This window comes from Typha latifolia, chromosome 2, assembly GCF_019914945.1.
Source record: "Typha latifolia isolate L0001 chromosome 2, TyphaL0001v2, whole genome shotgun sequence".
Classification (NCBI taxonomy): Eukaryota; Viridiplantae; Streptophyta; class Magnoliopsida; order Poales; family Typhaceae; genus Typha; species Typha latifolia.
The window spans coordinates 15,743,586-15,763,327 of NC_133087.1; the positions used below are offsets into that span (position 1 = coordinate 15,743,586).

The 19,742-nt window shown below is 38.8% G+C and overlaps 5 protein-coding genes across 6 annotated transcripts; 3 read left to right on the forward strand and 2 right to left on the reverse strand.

Moving 5' to 3' along the window:
- Positions 1-1,099: 1,099 nt before the first annotated feature.
- Positions 1,100-6,578, reverse strand: LOC140782473 (serine/threonine-protein kinase/endoribonuclease IRE1-like). 2 transcript variants are annotated; one of them, XM_073129058.1, is made up of 7 exons: positions 6,025-6,578; positions 4,909-5,104; positions 3,300-4,813; positions 2,965-3,137; positions 2,645-2,891; positions 2,249-2,543; positions 1,100-1,389 (listed from the first exon to the last, which is right to left on the reverse strand). In XM_073129058.1, exons 1-7 carry the CDS (start codon positions 6,438-6,440, stop codon positions 1,243-1,245), a joined length of 2,988 nt encoding a protein of 995 aa, XP_072985159.1. In that variant the 5' UTR covers positions 6,441-6,578; the 3' UTR covers positions 1,100-1,242. The 2 variants fall into 2 exon arrangements, with proteins under 2 accessions (XP_072985159.1, XP_072985160.1); XM_073129059.1 differs by having other exon boundaries at positions 4,909-5,101; positions 6,025-6,577.
- Positions 6,579-7,268: 690 nt separating this feature from the next.
- LOC140782728 (glyceraldehyde-3-phosphate dehydrogenase B, chloroplastic-like) lies at positions 7,269-9,933 on the reverse strand. The gene is made up of 9 exons (XM_073129459.1): positions 9,725-9,933; positions 9,515-9,628; positions 9,219-9,380; positions 8,943-9,110; positions 8,695-8,855; positions 8,552-8,613; positions 8,415-8,464; positions 7,913-8,319; positions 7,269-7,661 (listed from the first exon to the last, which is right to left on the reverse strand). The coding sequence occupies exons 1-9, from the start codon at positions 9,821-9,823 to the stop codon at positions 7,526-7,528; spliced, it is 1,359 nt and encodes a 452-aa protein (XP_072985560.1). The 5' UTR covers positions 9,824-9,933; the 3' UTR covers positions 7,269-7,525.
- A 1,361-nt stretch (positions 9,934-11,294) lies between these two features.
- On the forward strand, positions 11,295-12,426 carry LOC140782729 (RING-H2 finger protein ATL80-like). Its single transcript, XM_073129460.1, has one exon. It carries the CDS (start codon positions 11,680-11,682, stop codon positions 12,277-12,279), a length of 600 nt encoding a protein of 199 aa, XP_072985561.1. The 5' UTR covers positions 11,295-11,679; the 3' UTR covers positions 12,280-12,426.
- A 1,964-nt stretch (positions 12,427-14,390) lies between these two features.
- On the forward strand, positions 14,391-17,551 carry LOC140781859 (protein MULTIPLE CHLOROPLAST DIVISION SITE 1). Its single transcript, XM_073128129.1, has 5 exons — positions 14,391-14,565; positions 14,649-14,888; positions 15,309-15,475; positions 16,029-16,416; positions 17,196-17,551. The coding sequence occupies exons 1-5, from the start codon at positions 14,509-14,511 to the stop codon at positions 17,394-17,396; spliced, it is 1,053 nt and encodes a 350-aa protein (XP_072984230.1). The 5' UTR covers positions 14,391-14,508; the 3' UTR covers positions 17,397-17,551.
- A 375-nt stretch (positions 17,552-17,926) lies between these two features.
- Positions 17,927-18,949, forward strand: LOC140781860 (uncharacterized). The gene is made up of 2 exons (XM_073128130.1): positions 17,927-18,432; positions 18,658-18,949. Exons 1-2 carry the CDS (start codon positions 18,040-18,042, stop codon positions 18,745-18,747), a joined length of 483 nt encoding a protein of 160 aa, XP_072984231.1. The 5' UTR covers positions 17,927-18,039; the 3' UTR covers positions 18,748-18,949.
- Positions 18,950-19,742: the final 793 nt, after the last annotated feature.

Sequence of the window (19,742 nt, forward strand, 5' to 3'; positions counted from 1 at the left end):
CATTATATTCTTTAAAGTTAAAATAAAATATACTTTTAACATCTTCAATCTTCTCCTATCTACAATTAGGAGCATCAAATCTTAGTTATTACAGCTAACCTCCCAAAAGTTTCATCTTTAGGCCATCGTGTGCGCTATATGCTCTCCTTTTCATTTTATCTTTAAGCATGTCAAAAATGGAGCAAAAGCCCTGTGCACTCCAATGCACCCACCGGGCTCCATATTTATTAAAATAATAATATAATATATATATTTATATTAGCTATTTTAAATTACTTAATAAGTCCTCTTAGTATTATTATTTTTTAATAAAAAATATATGGTTAGAAAACTCTCATTGAAATATTTAAAATAAGACTAATATTCAATAGTTTTAGAAGTAATTTTAAATCACTAATTTTTTAATTAAACGCATCGAAATTATATTATACGAAATAAATATCGAAATAAACATTACATGTCATTAACTAAAAATATCAAAATTATATTTCATGTTTGTTGTATTTCATATCTGTTGTATTTTAATATTTAATATTTACATTGAGAAATAATTTTGATTAATTATATTTTAGGACACATAATTTCTTAGACTTATTTTTATAAATAATAAAAAATTTAAAATTTAAATTAACTCAAAAATAATTTAATATTAGACTCATTTTAAAGGTCTCGATAAGACCTTTCCAATAGTATTATTTTTGTTAAAAATCTATTAGTAAAATTAATTATATATATTTAATTTAACTAACTAGATTATTGAATGCAATAATTATTGAACAAATTTAATAATTTTAAAAAACTAAAAAGATAAATAGAGCGGGGCTCTATTTTTTTAGTGGGGCTCTAGCTTCAAATTTAGAGTTACTCGGTTGGCGTTGCTCTAAAATATTTGGCATTAGAAGAGAGACCTAAAGAATAACATTTAATGTAAAACGTGAACTTGGTGTGAACAAATAAATGCTGATCAAATTTGGTGTGCCATATGTGATATCAATTATGCACATCCGACAACTCTAATAGAATTTTTTTATAAAAAAATCAGAATTATCAAATGTGTACACACAAAAGGGCATATAACGGCAAGAAGATGAAAGATCACTGCACAACAAAAGTTAATTTTGCACGCTATATTACAACACTATGGGTTACATCAGCTTACATTTTAATGTTACAACAACATCACTGTTAGATATCAGGCAGTTAATACATTCAGTTGAAGCAAACCTGTATCAGAGTGAATATCTAGATTACACTACTCTGAAAATATTTACTGAAAGAGTCCTCTTCCCTGCAATATGTACATACCACCTTGTAGACTTCAATCAGGAGCTTGGGAAATCGACTAGAGAAGTACCCATCAAATCCTTCAGGAAGTGGCCCAAGTATTTCCTGGCAATGGTTGCACAAGGAATCAACGTCAAATAAAGTATGTACACCAAATACAATCAAAAGTATTATTCTGTCATTTATTTCTGTAAGAAACCGGTGGATAAGTGGAAAATAATCGAAGCAACATAAGAAGGAACAGAAAAAGAAAACTAGAAAGACACAACTTGGTAATCCACCTCACACTAAAGGATAACCTTCTTCAATATTTTGATTGAATGCAATCTATTTTATAGCTAAATATTTTACTTAGCTCCAAAAATATGAATTTATACCCATCAAGGTAAAAAAGTGAAGTTCAAGCTCACACAAAAATTGGAAAGTCATGCACTGATATAAAGGTCTATGATAGTGTATTTGGTGTGCACATATAAGAGTTCAACTTGATGCCCAGAGAGAGGAGCCAAAGATAGAAGATGAAGATTGAAGAGTTCATTTTCTCAGCTTCTATCATCCATCCCTTTCACAAGGAGATGAATAGGAGATGCTGCTGGAGTTGGTGCAAGAATGATAGTGACAAGAAACCAATGTTTGTGATATGAATGCTACTATCTCCTTGTTCCTATCCTAAAATTTCTAAATTTTCTATGACATGACAAGAAGCCAAACAAAGTGCTTGTTGCTTTTGAAATGCAAGTCCTGTACAAAGGCCAACTTGATGTATCTGGCCTGACATTTAATACTTATAATCTTATTCTGGTACTGGAAAAGCTGACCATTTGGTGAATTGAAACAAACAACCCAGTAAGAAATGTCAAGTTATGCATTCTTCTGTTTAAAGATTTCTTTTTTCCCTCACCTAAACTACAATACTAGAAGAAACTGATAATGCAATAGCGCTATTTAAAAAAACAATTGTCACCTGAAGTTCACTTGGAAGTTCCCTATAGTGACTTGACTTGTTTCTTATTACGCGAAGAAGGTCACGCATGGAATCAAAATTGTATTTCCGGTATCGGCCCAAGTCTGCAACAAGTAGAGCATCCAACTTCTCTCCCCATTTTCCACCAAATGCAAATGTGGCAACATGTTCTAAAGCATTCAGGAGTTCAGGTTCACTTGCTTTGTCAACCCTGTCACTTGTGTCTCGAAGAAATGAAAGTCGCATCTCGGAACTCCAAAAGAAAGGGTGATGCAATACCTCTACTGCCTTTGGCCTGGTAACATTCAGAACATGCAACATGGACAATGTTTAAGTCACATGTGTAGAAAGTATGAAAATCTAGGCTCTAGGTACAACTAGCAATAGAATTCTTGCCTCATCTTTGGGTCTGGGTCCAACAATTGAGAAAGAAGATGTACAGCTTCCGGTATAAAATCCACCACAAAGAGGTCAAAGCGGTTCTTGATGATGTTCATGTCTCGTTCAAAATACTCTCCAAATGGATGTTTACCTTTAGTAATACAATAGAAAATAATGCATCCCAAACTGAATAAGTCCACTGCACGAGTTTGACGTCCATGAAGAAGTTGCTCAGGTGCTTGCCAACCAGAGCTACCATATCCTATAGCATATAATTTTGAGTTTCTGTATGTCATGGTTGAGTCACAGAAGAAAGATTTTTCATGAGTCCTCACCTGTAGCATGGCGGCTTAATGAAGACATGTCCTCTTGAAGGCGTTTACTGATACCCATATCAGAAAGCTTTGCCTTAAAAAATCCATCTGTGCTAATCAACACATTTTGGGGCTTTAAATCACGATGTATAATTCCTAATTCATGTAAATGTGCAAGACCAGAAACCACATCCCTGCATTAGAAAGAAAACAAAATATGGGTGGAAACAATTATAATCCACATGTGAAAACCAACAGCCTTCCTTAATTGGCACCGGCAAATTAGAAAGTCAACATGTAAAGAAACATAATAAATAGTTGCATTCAATCTAGAAGTAGAATCTTTGTTCACTAACCTCATAAGTTTTAAAAGTTGGCTTGAAGGTCGCCCATCCGGTCTCCATAGTTCCACCTTCCCTTCAATACCTTTCAACCATTTCAACTGGACCCTATGTTCAGTTGTAGAGGATGTTGGATTTTCAGGGGGTGAATCTGAAAATTGCTGAACTAGACCAGCTAGGCTGCAGCTGCAGCGTTCAAGTGAGATATAAACAAAATCTAAATCCTGCTCTACCCCATACCATCGAACGATATTTGGATGCTGATCAGAAGCAATAAGATTCTGAATCTCTTTAAGAGCAATATCATGATGTGCATGCAGAAGACGTTTGACAGCAACTGGTCGACCATCATAAAATCCTTCAAGGACAACTGTACCATTGCTTCCTCTACCAATTTCAGTATTTGAAACAAATAGTTTTCCAACCAAACGCCCATCACCAGCACTGTAAAATTGCCCAAAATTCATAAATGGGTGTTTCTCATTAATCTGAGCGACTGTAGACCTGTCAGTTTCACTATTTTCCTTATCAGAAGTCGAAAATCCATGTTGACTGCTAATGAAACCATCTCTAATTGTTCCAGCCTTTCGAGCTTTTCTCTTCTTAGGAACTCCATCATGTTTGCCTCTCAGTTCGGTCAACTGCTTATCATATGTGACTGGTTCTCGCATGTTCAGATAACATATTGCAGAAAGGATAAATATAGATAGGATCATTAACCATGTGAGAAATCCAGAAATATGTCCGGAAGACATCTTAGTAGGATTCTGTCTGTCAGCATAATATTTGACAGCTAAGGCATTATCTGTACTCTTAAACGAGTTCCCGGACATAATCAAACTGTTTTTACTGCTATATTGCCAATGAGCAAGATCAATATTGTTCACACTTTGTTTAGGAAAGTCATCATAACCCAATACAGGGCCATTGATATCCCTAGATGACTCCACTAAGGTATCAGGAATTCTTAACATATTACTGGTTTCAGTATATGATTCCAATGGAGATTTCTTAACAACATCAGTACGACGGACACCAGCTTGGTTTTTATACATTGTGGTGATCCTGTCATGAGAAGATAATGATGAAGGAAGCCCAAGTTTGTCAATCCCGCTTTTCATGAAGAATGGATTTTTTGGCTGATTATTTGACAATGGTTCAAGCTTATTACCCATTTTAGGTGGCAACTCATACATACTATGATAATAAGCAGTGAAAAAGGATTTTGTCCAATTCCAGAGAGGTCTACCAAGATTAGAAGAGCTGAGAGAATAATCTGTCCTTATTATATTTATATAATTAGTATTCTCAGCTCTTCTTCTAGTACCTAACTTTGATAGAAGTGATGTCTCTTCACTCATTGGCGCCTTAAGTCCAGTCAAATTAGTAGCCAGATTATGCTTGTAAATTATCTCCCCACTATCAGCAGCAACAGTATATAAAGTGGAAGTTTTTGATCCAATAGTAATGGTAGAACCTTTTATCTCTGGTGTCCTAGAGATATATTCCTTGATTGACAAATCATGCTCCTGCGGGAAGATGCAAAACAATCATAAATGTCTCAACCAAAAAGAGCAGAAAGAAGTTCAAAGAATAACACTTTCAGAGACATTTGCAAGCATACCTTCTGATCAAAGCCATTGATAATCTCTATAAGGTCTGAACCTCGCCCAGGGATCACCAAATATTCAGAATCGTCACTTAAATAAGAGAAAGATAAAACTGTGGATCCTGTTGAGAATTCCCAGAGAGTTGATTGGGTTCTGCTGTCCATTAATCCAACAGTGCCATTCTCACAAATAAAAAATCTACCTGGCCTGCTAATTAAACATATAAACAAGGGCAGGTGATGTTGTTGTAATATAGGCAATATAACCCAGAGTAAAAATGCAAAGGCTCGCACATACAATCATGCACATACGCACACAAATGCATCTGACAAGCAGTTGAGGCAGCAAATGTAGCTATACAGTGAAGTTTGGTAAAGGGGTCAACAACAAATAAAAGTGGTGCAATCTACCGCACATCCAAAAGAGTGGCAAAGGGTGACTTGAATGGGAGAAGAAGGTTAAGTTTGGAGACTTTTGAGTGAGAGAAAGACAAAAACGGAGAGATAAGACTCTAATATGTATACTTTTCCTTCATAGAGAAAGGTGTTTTAGTGGCTCTCTTTATAATTATAGGAATATTCATCTCCATATTGTTGTAATCTCTGTCACCTATTCCAATTCCAATTTATTGTTCTCCTCTTTGACTTAATTTGGTCCTCTTTTCTCTTGAGACTTCATGTACCGAATACATTGTTCGAAAATTCCAATCTCAGATGTAAGATCCAAAATTTTCTGCCAAACTATAATTCAAGAGAAAAAAAAAATCAGCAGTAGAATTAAAAGGAGATATTATTTACTTAGGAGGTTTAAATTCTACAAGCTGTGGTACTCTACAAACAAACTCCTGGGCTCCTGGCATATCATGCAAAGTTCATTACTACATCACAAAGAACAAAACACCAATTATGAAAACTAGCATCATATTTCCTACTGTGAAATCAATTCACATTGACCAAGTCACTTAAACTTTCGGGCTCTCAGAGCCGTGAAATTAAAAAAAACATATCCTCCATCAAGCAGTAAATGCATTGAAGATTAGGAACTAAAGCTAGCTCCTTTCCCATTTCATTCCAAATCTAGAAACCAATTGAACGTTAATTTAGCTCATGTCTGAAGATCGAAATACTTACTCGACATCAGAGCCTAAACTTCGATCCACCAAGTTAGCAAACGGCACGACAAATCGACCCAGCTCATCTGGCAGAAGCAGATCGGTGGAGAACTGCTCCGAGTCCGATCGTTCTCGTCGAGGCGCGGCAGCGGAAGGCAGATCCGAAACCAATTGTTCTCGTGGAGACGAGGTCGAGGAAGGCAGAGCAAGCGGGGAACGAAGCGAAGCGATCTCCCATCCCTCGCCTTCCTCCGAAACCAACCGTTCTCGTCGAGACGAGGCCGAGGAAGGCAGAGCAGGCCGGTAACGAAGCGAAGCGAAATCCCCACCCTCGCCTCCCTCCGGTACAACAGGGTTAAACGCGGGAGAGACGAAGAATCCCGCCAAAACGATGAGAAACAACGAAATGGCGTAAAAGGACGACCCACGGATCATTCCGAAGGCATGGATCTGAAGAATTGGGGATTAAATTGCGCAATGATGAGAATCCTAGAGAAGAAGAAACGTCGAACAATTGGGGGACGGGAGGAGAAAGTAGACGAGAATTTGGAATGGGAAGGTACCCGAAGATATGTCATTTGACACTTTGACCAGAGGGGGGAGGTGGTAGTGCTGGGTGAGTTATTGTGGGTAGCATAACGCCGCCCATTTGCTTATGGATGAAGGATGATGATGATGATGATGATGGTGGTGGTGGTGGTGAGATTTTGGGTGTAGCTTATCGGATCCGGCTCATGTCGGGTCGGATATGATCCGGAAAATAATGGATCATACACTAATCCATATGGTTAACCTAACAAAGTTTTTGTCTCTACATGGGGGAAATAATGGATCATAAATGTGCAAAAAATAATTAAAAATTAAAAAATTTTGGTGGCACATTAAACTATTGTCTATTTTTACATAGATATTTTTTGTGATGTATTGTCGCTTTAATTATGAAAAAAAAATTCTAAATGTTGTTCTCCACTAAGATATCCTAAATATTCTTTCCGTTAATTATTTGTTTGATTTTTTAAGTTAAAAAATAACATATTGTGACATGAAAATAGAAAAGAGAAAAATTAATAGTAAGATAATTATTTGATATTTTTAGTCAACACGACGGGAAGTTGAGAAATATTAGATAAACTAACGGTATCAAAATGTGTTAGATTTAGGTGTAGTTAACCCTAAATACAATTATATACTTGGCAAGCCATTCCTTCAATGAGTAAAGTTCCGCTCTTATATATCATGTAACAAAAAATAGGAGACAATGGATAATAAACATCTCTTGGTGTTACCCAGAGCAAACATGAGCTCTCCAAGCATCCAAGCAAGAATTATTCGCATTGTATCAACTTCACTGTTCAAATCTTACAAAAAGGAAAAAGAAAATCTCACAAGCTCTGCTCAATTTTTGCATTCTGAAAGGAGCATCTCATGACAAAGAATACAAACCATGATGATTCCCTAATAACTGAGCATTATTTTCCATCAGAATGAAGCTACTTTAAAGGAGAAAGTATAACTACATCCTATGCTTCATATACTTTGCACTCCTCTGTCTCTGGGTTTGTCTTGCAAAAATCCTCCAGAGGATCTCCACTTCCCTCCGCCACAATGCCTGGCCATTTACTCGCCACTAGATGCGTCAAATCCACCACCCTTTGGCTGCGCAAAATTAGTAATATTGCAAGCATGAGCTAAATGATGTAGTATATAGGGTGTTGTTCTTTTGTTGACATTAATAAGTGGTTGTGTTATGATAATAAATACTGGAAGAACTATGAAATGTAGAGATATAAAGAAAAAAAAAAAATATATATATATATATATCGCCTTTTGGCATAGCAGAATTTAAACTATAGACCTTTGATATCAAGCTTAAGCATTCTTTTTCAGAGGAAGTTGAGCGAGCTCACCTGTATCCCCATTCATTGTCATACCAGGCCACCACCTTGACCATATCATCTCCCATCACCATGGTGAGCGACGAGTCGATGGTCGAGGAGACGTCGGTGCACCTGAAGTCGACCGACACGAGTGGCACATCGCAGACGGCAAGAATTCCCTTCAACGGTCCGTCAGCCGCCTTCCTGAAGGCGGCATTGACATCCTCAGCAGTCAACCCCTTCTTCTCCACATTCACCACCAGGTCGACCACCGATACATTCGGGGTCGGCACGCGGAGGGCGATCCCGTTGAGCTTACCCTTGAGCTTTGGCAGGACCAGGGACACTGCTTTTGCTGCTCCGGTGCTTGTAGGGACTATGTTCAATGCAGCAGCTCTTGCTCTTCTCAAGTCACGGTGTGAGGCATCCAATAGTCTCTGCATGCATGGCATAAAGTTTAAATAATAATATGAATAAGAGATCAAAATTCTTATCTAGTGAACATTCTGAATGACATAATCAAAAGACAGACCTGGTCTCCTGTGTAAGAGTGAGTTGTTGTCATGGTTCCCTTGACAATCCCTACAGAAACAATGTACTAGTAGTGAGATAAAAGGAAAAAAAAAAATCTGATACAATGTTCAGAAAACAATAGTGATCAACACTTACCAAACTCTTCATCCATGACTTTCACAAAAGGAGCCAGGCAGTTTGTTGTGCAAGATGCATTACTGCAAGCGTTCAAATCCATGAGATTGATACAATTTGTGCAAGAGAGTTAAAATTGAAGAACAAAGAGTAAAAAGTCTGACCTAATTATGTTTGACACATCATGGTCGTAGTCGCCTTCGTTTACACCGACGACATACGTTGGGATGTCAGCGCCTTTCGCCGGCGCAGTGATCACAACCTTCTTAGCACCTGCTTGAATGTGTTTTCCTGCACCTGGGCCATCCACAAACACCCCTGTACCCTACATTACATGGTGTAAAACTTCTGTTTCAATTATATTGCAGTCTGGAATTTAAGAGATCAATTAGTTCTAAGAAGAATGGCATACCTCAATAACAATGTCTATGCCCATCTCAGCCCATGGCAGCTTAAGAGGGTCCCTATTAGAGACAACCTTGATAATCTTGCCATCCACACTGATTGTTTCATTGTCCACAACTTTAACATCAGCCTTGAATGTCCCAAGCATTGAATCGTACTTGAGAAGGTGAGAAGCCTACAATCCAAAAAAAAAAAAAATCATCATAAAGGTCCAAAGTTGCGATCCATAAAGGTCAGGTAACTAGTAACAATTTTTAATCAAAGAAAGGTTAAACATGCATACATTCTTAACACCACCACTGTCATTCACAACAATAACTTCAAGTGGGGAGTTTTTCCTTCCATGCCAGCAGCGAAGAAAGTTCCTTCCAATCCTCCCAAATCCATTGATGGCCACCTTTAGTTTTGCAACAGTTTCACCCCTAACAGGGACTGCTCCTGTGTTCTGATGTCAAAAACTCAGATAAGTTGCAAGCACTTAACTTCTTAATTTCTTACTCTATTAGATGAAGAAAAAATAGACACTTTTGAAGTAACCATGTAGGCAAAATATATGAATAAATTCCTTAGAGATCTTACCCTGGAGGCCAATTGTGCAGCCAGTACATCAGAGAAGGATGCCTCCCTTCCATTTGTTCCAAAAGTCACACAAGAGCTGGATCTCAGCCCTGAAAATTCGGCAACTTCAAGCCTCTGTTTGCAAAGTAGATGCCATCAAGAATCTTATTGCTGTTCAACATGATTGTTTCCAATAACCACTTGCTTGCAACTAAAAGGAAATTGAAATACCTTAGCAAAGCACGAGGAGGGCTGGGTGTGGGTGGCCTTGGAGTGGAACCTAGTGTTGGAGATTATACTTGGGGAGGCAAGAGCTGCACTGGTAGCCATTGCTACAAATTGCTTCAGCTAAGCAACAGCCAATATTAGCAAAGGTGAGGCAGAACTTTATATACTTGTATGAGTCCAAAAGTCCCAAGACATGGATTGCTATATGGTGCTAGTTTTGAGTGCATGAACAATAATTAATATTTGGGCAATGTAATAGTGTGTGGTGGTTTAGAAGCCAATCATTTTGGGATAAGGAGATTGTGTGAGTTAGAGCCACTCATTTCTCACCCTCTCTCTGTCTCTCTGTTTGTGGCTTTTGTTGGAGATTCCCAAAGATATACCAAGCATGCTTCTTGAGGTAGTATGGGTCCATGACCATCATAATTTTGAGGCTAAATGACATATGGGAAGATCAGTGAGCCATGTTATGGTGAATGTGATGCATCATGCATGTGTAGGATAATTTTGTTGCAAGTGTTAATGGGCCAGCCCATTTGGATTGGACTGAAACAATTGGGCCTAAGGCTTGGAATTAATATCCACATTGAGTCCTAATTAGTTAGAGACAAACCCAGCCCAGTGTAAGTTACAAATTACTCCATGCTGTTGTGTCCAAAATTAGACCTGTCCATAAACTTTCATTTGTATCAGCAAAGTCTATACTAATGTGAGAAAACTAAATAGTCGTTGATAAACTCATCAAATTATTATAATACCCTTGTAGAAAAATTAATTATTACATTGTTTGAGGAACTATGAATCTTCTACTAAGATATTTTAAAGATGATTCAGATATTTTATTCTATGATTATATATTTGATTTTTGAAGAGAGATATACGATGATAAAGAGTAAATAACTAAAGGGAGACAACGCATTTCTTCTAAAGAATGAAGAATGGGATTTTGAATAAATTTAATAGAGAAAGATAATTATGACAATTTGATGTCCACTCTAGGAGAAAAAAAAAATTCCTCTCCAAGAATGGATGAACATTGGTCTAAATCATAAGGAGATAAAGTGATACGAAGGAAAGATTTATAAGTATAGTTCAATTTTAGGGACAATCATAGAGAGATAACTAGTAATTGACCTTAGTGTAATTATAGATTGCATAAATAGAGGTTATACCCTTTTATTGGCTGAGAAAAGATACATTTCTCTTTGTTGTTTTAACCTTCTAGGCCACTTCCAAAGTGGAGATTAGTGCACTCATCAGTGGTAGTGCCCTCCATCAAATTGAAGTGCCAAGAGAAGGACATCAGAGAGGAATGATCTTTTTGAGAGACATTGTTGTCAATCAATGTAAAACTTGGACAAGATATGGACTGTTTCCTATAAGTATCCAACCTAAAGTGATACGGTGCTTGTAAAGTAGCAGATACTCCCATGATTCCATCAAAAGATTTTGCACTCCAGATCCCCTCTCACATCCAAGTTTAAAAAATTATTCATCATAATTAATTGATAATTACGATCAAATTACCACAGACAATCGATACGTGACTCTCAAAGTTAGCAAGGAGTAGGTATAACTAATGCTTTATAAGGCTATTAACAAAGTAACATACATACCTAATCCAAAGGAATCCTATGTGTAATCACAGCATCATCCACCGTCCACGTCGCCTCGCGCGAAAGCATCTCTTGCCTTGGGGACCCACACACCATGGACGCTTTTGTCCCCCTTTTCAACCATCCTATTCCTCGAGGGTATTTTCGTCCAACAAAATTATAAAATAATTTTTTTTTTTGAAAAAAAAGGTGCTCCTCTCCTCTGCTCCACCTCCACCTCCACCTAGTAAAGTAAATTTAGGACGTTTATCCATCGAAAATTTAAATTATTTGAATTCCGCTCTCCTTCCTATATAATCGAGCCCTAATCTCGAAACTTCGATCTCCCTCCATCTCCACTCAATGCCTCCCGCCACGAGAATCCTCCAGGTTGACTCTGCCCAATTACCTGCAGCGACGGCGGCGGCGGAACCGCCGGAACCCCTCGCGGTCGATTCCGACGTGGTGGTGATCCTCGCTGCGCTGCTCTGCGCGCTCATCTGCGTCGTCGGCCTCGCCATGGTGGCGCGGTGCGCGTGGACGCGGCGCTCCGCCTCCGGGGGCGGAGGAGGAGGAGGAGGAGATCCGTCTGCTCCGCCGCCTCCGGCGGCGAACAAGGGGCTCAAGAAGAAGGCGATCCGCTCGCTCCCCAAGGTCGCGTACGGCGGGGGAGAAGGGAAGCGAGCGGCGGAGTGCCCGATCTGCCTCGCGGAGTTCGAGGAGGGGGAGGAGGTCAGGGTTCTCCCGCAGTGCGGGCACGAGTTCCACATCGGATGCGTGGACACCTGGCTCGGGGCCCACTCCTCGTGCCCCTCGTGCCGCCGCGTCCTCGTCGTAGGGGCAGCGCCGGCACCGCCGCCGCGGCGCTGCCGGCGGTGCGGGGCGAGCTCGTCGGCTGCGGCGGCGGAGGAGGGGAGAGCTAAGGCCAGGGAGGACAGCGGCGGCGATAGCTTCCTGCCCTAGCTGAGGTTAGTAGTTTTAGCAGGAAGGTGAAGACTGTAAAATTGTAAATTTCCTCGTGTGCCCTTTTGCAGCTTGGATTGAAGTGTTGGCTTTGTACATTATTTGGAATTTTTCCAAGTATATAAACAGGTTAAAATTATTGTAAAATTATTAGGATTTTTCTACTTTTAAATCTCTGCCTGTAGAAAGATCCACCCTTATCCTCATCGTCGGTTCTTCCCGTCGGACTGCCGATCATCTATTGCCTCTGCTTATCGGAGTTCGGGTATTAAAAAAAGAACGGAGGCGTGGATGGTTAGGGAAGAAAGGGACGGTTGGGAAATCACGGAAAGAACGTGAGCTTGAAATTAGGGAAATCACGGAAAGCATTTGGGGATACTTCTCCGTCTTACACTTGTAATATAAATTATACACTCTAATCTAATTACAGATTGTAGTTTAGTCCTACGAGTTCATAATTAAATTTATTCTCTTTATTTAGTTTATAAACTCATAATATGACTCATACTATTATATTAGATTATTAATTAACTTAGAAACTTTAATTAACACTATACATCATACATTTTATTTTTAACACCAGTTGCGGATAGTAATTTTGTTTCTTTCTCTTATCAATTGCATTAAGATTAGTTGGCATGTAGCTGTGGATCTTTGACTTACATTGGAGATCATTTACCAAAGGGCTACAATTAGGATGGTAGATTAAACTTGGTTATTATCTAATAATACTTTTTTAAGATTTTAAGCTCACCGAATGCTACTTTCTGGGCATTATTAAATTATCCACTACCCATGGGCTGGTTCCCAGAAGCTACCAGCCATTAATTTCCAAGTATTGTATCCATATCATTGGTGCTCCCACATAGTGGGATGCTGTGTTAATGCATTGCATACCTTTTGCCCGGATTTGTTGGAGTTAAGTGGACAGACACTACCATTATGATTACTACTCCGTACCTATTCAGAGAATTATTTGTTTCTCTTTTCCTCTGCTGATTCTCCTTTCTTTTTAGTTTTTTCTAATTTTTTTTTAAATTTCAACACTGTCTTAGTCCCACTTTTTTTCTTTATTTGTTCCATACTTTTTTTTTCATTATATCACTGAAAAAAATAAAATATATAGGGTGCCCTATTGGAGGTGACTAATAGTAACAGTTTTGTGCATGCCTTTAAAATTTTAATGCTTAAATTTATAATATATAAAAATAAGTTTAAATTAGGAGGGTACACAAACCTATCTTTGTATGGCTCGCCCATATATTGAGCTGATTTGGTTCAACTTGGTTACAGCTCTGATAGAATAAAAAAAAACCTCCCTTTCATTAGATGTTATAGCTAATTGGACTATAATATAAATAAATAGCTAATTGAGCTGGGATCATATTAGCAACTCTAGTTAGAAACGAGCTGGAATTTTGAGCTTAGCTTAGAGGTGATCATATGACCCAATCCGCTCATCCAGCTCGAACCCACCAAGCTCAAGTTTGAATTGCTAATGGGTAGCACAAGCCAGCTCTTTGCCCACCTAATTTGGCCTGAAAGCTCGCCCGTTGGCCCGACCCGAAAGCCTAGCTTAAAGTTTGGTCACGAAGCCTACTCATAAACCCTATGGTATAATACTTCTTTGAATAGCTTATATCTTGACCTAATAGTCATGCTACACCCAGTAGTCTACAATGTATTCCAACAGTAATATGAGTATATGAGAGATGTACAATACTTTTTAAATATTTTTTAGAATGTTGTTTTTATAAAAACAAGGGCAAGGGAAATATTTTTTAAAAATGAGTCTAAGAGTAAAAATAATTATAAAAATATTCTAAAAGTTTTATTAAGCCCAACCTGCCTCACGAGTCGATGGGCGATGACAAAGATTATTATAGCCCGGCCTAAACTTGGCCTAGTCTGCCAGCCCATTGACCCGACCCACTGGATGAGGCTCTAGCTCAGTTCATTTAGAGCTCTAGCCGAAGTCAAGTCGAACTCTAGACTACCCGAGCTCAAGTGGTTAGTCGATATGTCCAACTTCGAGAATTTAATCTTATGATTAGTCTATTAGTTCTCTAGCGATAATAAAATATAATAAAAAGTAATAAGAGCGTTAGTCAGGGTGTTAAATGAGAAACTACCGCTATGCTGTCGCTCTGTTCTCTGTCTTCGCCGCTTTCGAACACACGCCAAAATCTCACTAACCCTAGCTCTAACCTTCTTGATGTCTAGGCGGCGATGACATCCATCTCCGGTGCCCTCTCCATCCTTACAATCCAACCCGGTTCTCCGAAGGTGAATTATTACTTTCTTCCTCTTTTCTTCGCGTTTCTTTGAATCCCCCTTTTCCTGTAACTTTATCTGCTGTTGCTTTTCAGGCTCCAATTCGAGATTTCGAGTGCTGGAACTCCGTGAATCTCTGGCCCGTTTCTTATCACTTGAGACGGGCTTGCGTGAGATCGAGATGGGCGTTCTCGATTAGGGCTGAGTCCAGTAAGAATGGTAATGCCGAAGGTGGAGTTCACGTGGAGGTGGAGAAGAATGGGTCGGGATTTCTTGAAAGAAGAGTTGGGTCGTTGAGACAAATGGTGGATGCTTTACCTCCTGCTGTTCTTGTGGTTAGCTCGGTTTTCCTTTTTCTTGCATCTTTTTTGCTTTGTTAACAGGAATTTTTTTTTTAAATTGCGTTGATGCCGTTGCTTGATAAATTTGTGCAAGATTGCTAATTTCATGGGAACTAAACACATACTATCTTTACTCACAGAAGACTGCTACATTAGCAAAGATAAGTAAAACTTGTGTTTGGTCTCATATTTACTCATGTAGAATTTCTTATCTATACTCTTTTTTCACCTCGCGAAGATATAATATGGACTATATTAGGAGTGGGCCGAGGCCGCTTGAGACATGCAATTATCGATTCCCATGTTCCATTTGTTAACTCTTTAGTTAAAAACAAAAAGATTAGTATTATTTTCTCATTTCTTGCATGATGTTAAGGATGAGCTTTCATGCTCTTCCTTTTTCATTTGTTGTAGGTGAGGAGAAATGTAGGCTCAAATTTTGCTATAGCTGTATGCATCACATTTGCCTGTTTGGTCATTGTTGCAAGAAAAATCATGGTTAAAAAACAGAGACATGATTATCAAGGATCTGTTGCCGATCTTGTAAGGCGTGGGCAATTGAAATCTGATCGAAGAGGCATGTATGTTCATTTACTCTTCCCTTGTACTCCAAATTATTCTGTAAAGTCTGATAGATGCGTAATTTTGCAACAGTAGCATGTGGAAATGCCTTTGTTTGTTGCTGAAGCATGCTCGTAATTTTCAATTGATATTTTATTTTATTCCTTTGACTTCCTCCTATGTGGCTTTTAAATAGACTGATGCTGGAATGGCTTTTAATTATTCCTTTAATTTGCACTTTTAGAAAGTTCTTTTGTGATCTGGGAAAACACGGAGTAGGTAATACATGATAGGAGCAGATGAAGGGAATGTTGGTTGCAATGTTTAGTGAGAGGGAGTAGCAAACACGGTCAGCTAGGAGATAAGCTTTGCCATGTACAAGTATACTTAAATTAGTCGAAAGGATGATGACCTCTTGATATTTATATTATATCTAGTGAAATAATGGTTGATGACGTTGTATGTATTAATCATATCATTCTAAAGTTTGATTTCTTATTATGCAGTATATGTTTTGCTTTTATACTTTCAAGAAGCATTAGAGATTTCCTTATAATATTCTCCTTTCTGCAGCACGAAGCCTCTGAAGTACGATGACCCTTTTAATAATCCTTTTGTAAAGATTGACAAGGGTAATACATCTATTCAAATGTTTGGGAAGGTTTATCGTTTGGCTCCCATTACCCTTACTGAAGAGCAACAGTCAATCCATCAGAAGAGGAGATCCCGTGCATACGAATGGAAGAGACCAACCATTTTTCTTAAAGAGGGTGATTCAATCCCTCCAAATGTTGATCCTGATACAGTTAGATGGATTCCAGCCAACCACCCATTTGCTGCTACTACTAATGACATTAATGAGGATATTGCGAAAAACAATGTGTATCAGAAGGATGGTGTCCCCTTTCGTGTTAAAGCTGAACATGATGCATTGCAGAAAAAACTACAGGCTCTACAGCGCGTAAGTGTTAATGAATGATGCACTATATTTCTTTGTAAATCTCGGTGTTGTGATACTTATTAATAACAGTTATGCCATAAGCAAGAAAAAAAAGAAGAAAGTTTGCGTAGGGATGTCGGTAAGATGTATTTTTTCCTTAAACTGGACAAGTTACATGGCTAGCCCAAGGCTTTTGGGAAACGGAAGTTTTGCAGGGTAGTTGAGGTAAAAGTTTTGGTTTATGTATTGTCTTAGATGATAATACCAGTTGGGTTTGCTGCACTCATTGCATTAGTATGATTGTGCTGAATCACGTGATTTAGCAAGCCGTGGTGGATTTGGTTGGAAGACTTGAGTAGTGGATATATTCTTGTGAAAACTGTTCGTGTGTGGTTGAACATATACCATATAACATTGATTATATTGTTTAGTTTTGGAGTTGTCTACAGAAGAGTACTATGGAGTATGACTATGTCTTTTCTCCTGTCTCAGAATTTTATGGTGCCGCTCTATCATCTTTGATAAAATGCACTTCTTCTTTTACGGTTTTACTTTCTCAATATTATATGGTAATTGGTAATTGACCTAATTTTGTAGAAGAGTTTTATGCTTCCTCTCTCTTTCCTGATAACGAAAGGGGAACATCATCTTTCTGGTGTAACTAATAGGAGATTAACAAAATGAGTTCTAAGAGAGAAACTGGCATGATTCTTTTCCTCAGTATTGATTCTCTTTTGATTAGTTTTGGATATCTACACACCTTATCTGTTCATAATCTGATAAACAGTCTGTTGTTGCAGGACCCAAACTCTGATAAAGTAGTCGTCAATCTCGAGAGACCATTCAGGTCATCAGAGAAGCTGCGAGAACAACCAGAAACCAGTACATCTGCAAACAGGCAAAATGAGCATATCAACTTGAGGACTGATGAGGACCCAGATCCATCTGATAACAGATCAGAATCACAAGACTCGAGTAACAGTCGGGCTGATCAGTTGTAAGTATATTTTGAGAGCCAGAATGGCTCAAAACCAGTACTCGTGAGCAGAAAGTTTTGTTTCCAGGCAGCCTATTGTCATGTATACACGACTGAAAACTATGTACCATATACACTATAATCCTGTTTTTTATTTTATTATATATTTTTCAGCCAAAAGGATGCAAATGTTATGTCGATTCACCAACTATGAACTGTGTAAATGGGTGGTCGAATAGTGTTTGGTGGGCAACACAATGTTGATTGCTAACATGGTGGACAAGACAGGTCGTTATGAGATTTGATAAAAATATTCTATTGGTACTGAATCTAAGGTAAAAATATTCGAGACAAAGACAGGTCTTGTAAAAAAAAATATTCTGGAAAACAAATGGAAGGTAGATCGACAGAATGAGATACTAAAACGAAAACTGTCTCACCAGATACCACTGCCGCTACGCGCCACACGTGAAGTCCACTGTCCACTTCCAACCCCACTTCCCAACGGCTATATTCCCACCCTTCCCTTGAATCTAATTCTCCCCGCTTAATAAATATCCAATTAATCCTCTCCTCTATCCCTCTCCATAACGGTAACCTCGTATCCAATTGATCTCTTCTTCCATTCTCCGACTTGCAATCTCTCGATCTCTCGATCTCTCTCTCCAATGGATTCCAATGCCTCGTGCACAGTCCAGCACGTGACGAAGGCGTCCTCCGACGAGCTCCTCCGCAAGTTCGCCGACCCGGACGCTGACCCCGCTGTGCGGTCACCGCGCCAGGTCAGCCACCGGCAGCTCCTCGTCCTCCGCACCCCCGCCCTCCGCCGGAAGCGGTCGTCGAGGCGGGTGGCCTCTGGACTCTCTGCGAGGGACCTCACAGCCGGTGTCGACACCGCCTCGAGGAGGCGGAGGAGCTGCGGCGGCGGCGCCGCCGAGTGGAAGGCCGCCCTGCTCCTCCCGACTTCGGCCCGGAAGCCCGCACCCCTGGTCCGTCGGATGGGGATCGGGCGCTGGGAGGACGCCACGGGGGTTGGGATTCTCCTCGCCGCTTTGGAGAAGGTGAGCTCAAGTTGTTGCCATCTTTCTACTACTACTTTTCTTTTATTAATCAACATTTAAGTTAGATATTTTTTTATAAAATTTCCTATGAATCAAGGGGTGAAATTGTTAATGTGGCTTCACTTATATCATTTAAGCTTGATTTTAGCTCAAGTTTAATGAGTTAAGCTTGGTATAGCTGTTATTTACCATTAAATTGTTGTTTTACCCTTTAATTATTTTCAGACATGGCGCAGAACAATAGAAGGTACATCAAAGATGTTTGTCCAGAAGCACTGCAGCAATCATGTTCGTCTTATAAGTGACATTGTCTAGTTGAGTGATTTCTTTACATCACTACTCACATCACCAATAAAATGGAAGGCAAAATCAAAGTTGTTTAGTTCTTGTCTTCTGTCTTACTTTTATATGTCATATGATGTCGCTATTCATTTACAAAGTTAGTATTAGGATATTCGTTCTAACTTGTATTCTTTGGTGATATTTCCATATAAAAAGTGTACTTTCTTTAATGCAACCTCATCTTTGTCTTGTTCCTTTTATTTCTTTGAGGTTGAATCAAATAGTAAAACTCGCTACAGAGCCAGGCTAGTTAGAATCATATTGCAAGATATGTATGAAGAGGAAAATGATAAAAGAAAAGATATCAAACTAGCAGTATTGAAGCATATTGAGAAAGAAATTGAGCATTGGAGAGCAGGCAGAGAAAGAGACTTATCTCGAAATATAGCCTTCATTGAATAGTCACATAGCCTGTCCATCCTGATGCCCAGATATGAAAGAAAATGATTCAATACATTGTTTTCAGAAATCAGTACATGAGAAAACTTAGAAGGAGAAGTGAGAAAAAAAGAAGAAAAAAACTGGAGACTGATTACAAGATGATATTGGCGATACATTTTGTAATTCCTCTTACATTGATAGTAGATAGCATTTTTAGAATCACAATCTCACTGGATAAGAGATGCAGCTTTACAGAAGATCCAAGAATCAACATTCTTCCACATTCCATTGATCTCTCTTCAGGCCCTTTTTGTAGATCATCAAGTCAATACCCTGTCATTGCAGCAAAATTCTTGTGTTATATGGGTAGGATACAGAGTTATACAGTATATTCGACATGGTACAAAATTAATTACCATCTTTGGCAGCCAAAGACACCATAATGTCATCAATAACCTTCTCCATCTCTTTCAATCCACATATATGAAGGTAGTATCCTTCTTGAGTAGCTCCCAGAGCTCCTCAGAATAATCTGATACGAGTCTGAATATATATCTTCTCTCCCTCGGCATTGGTTTCCTGTTTGC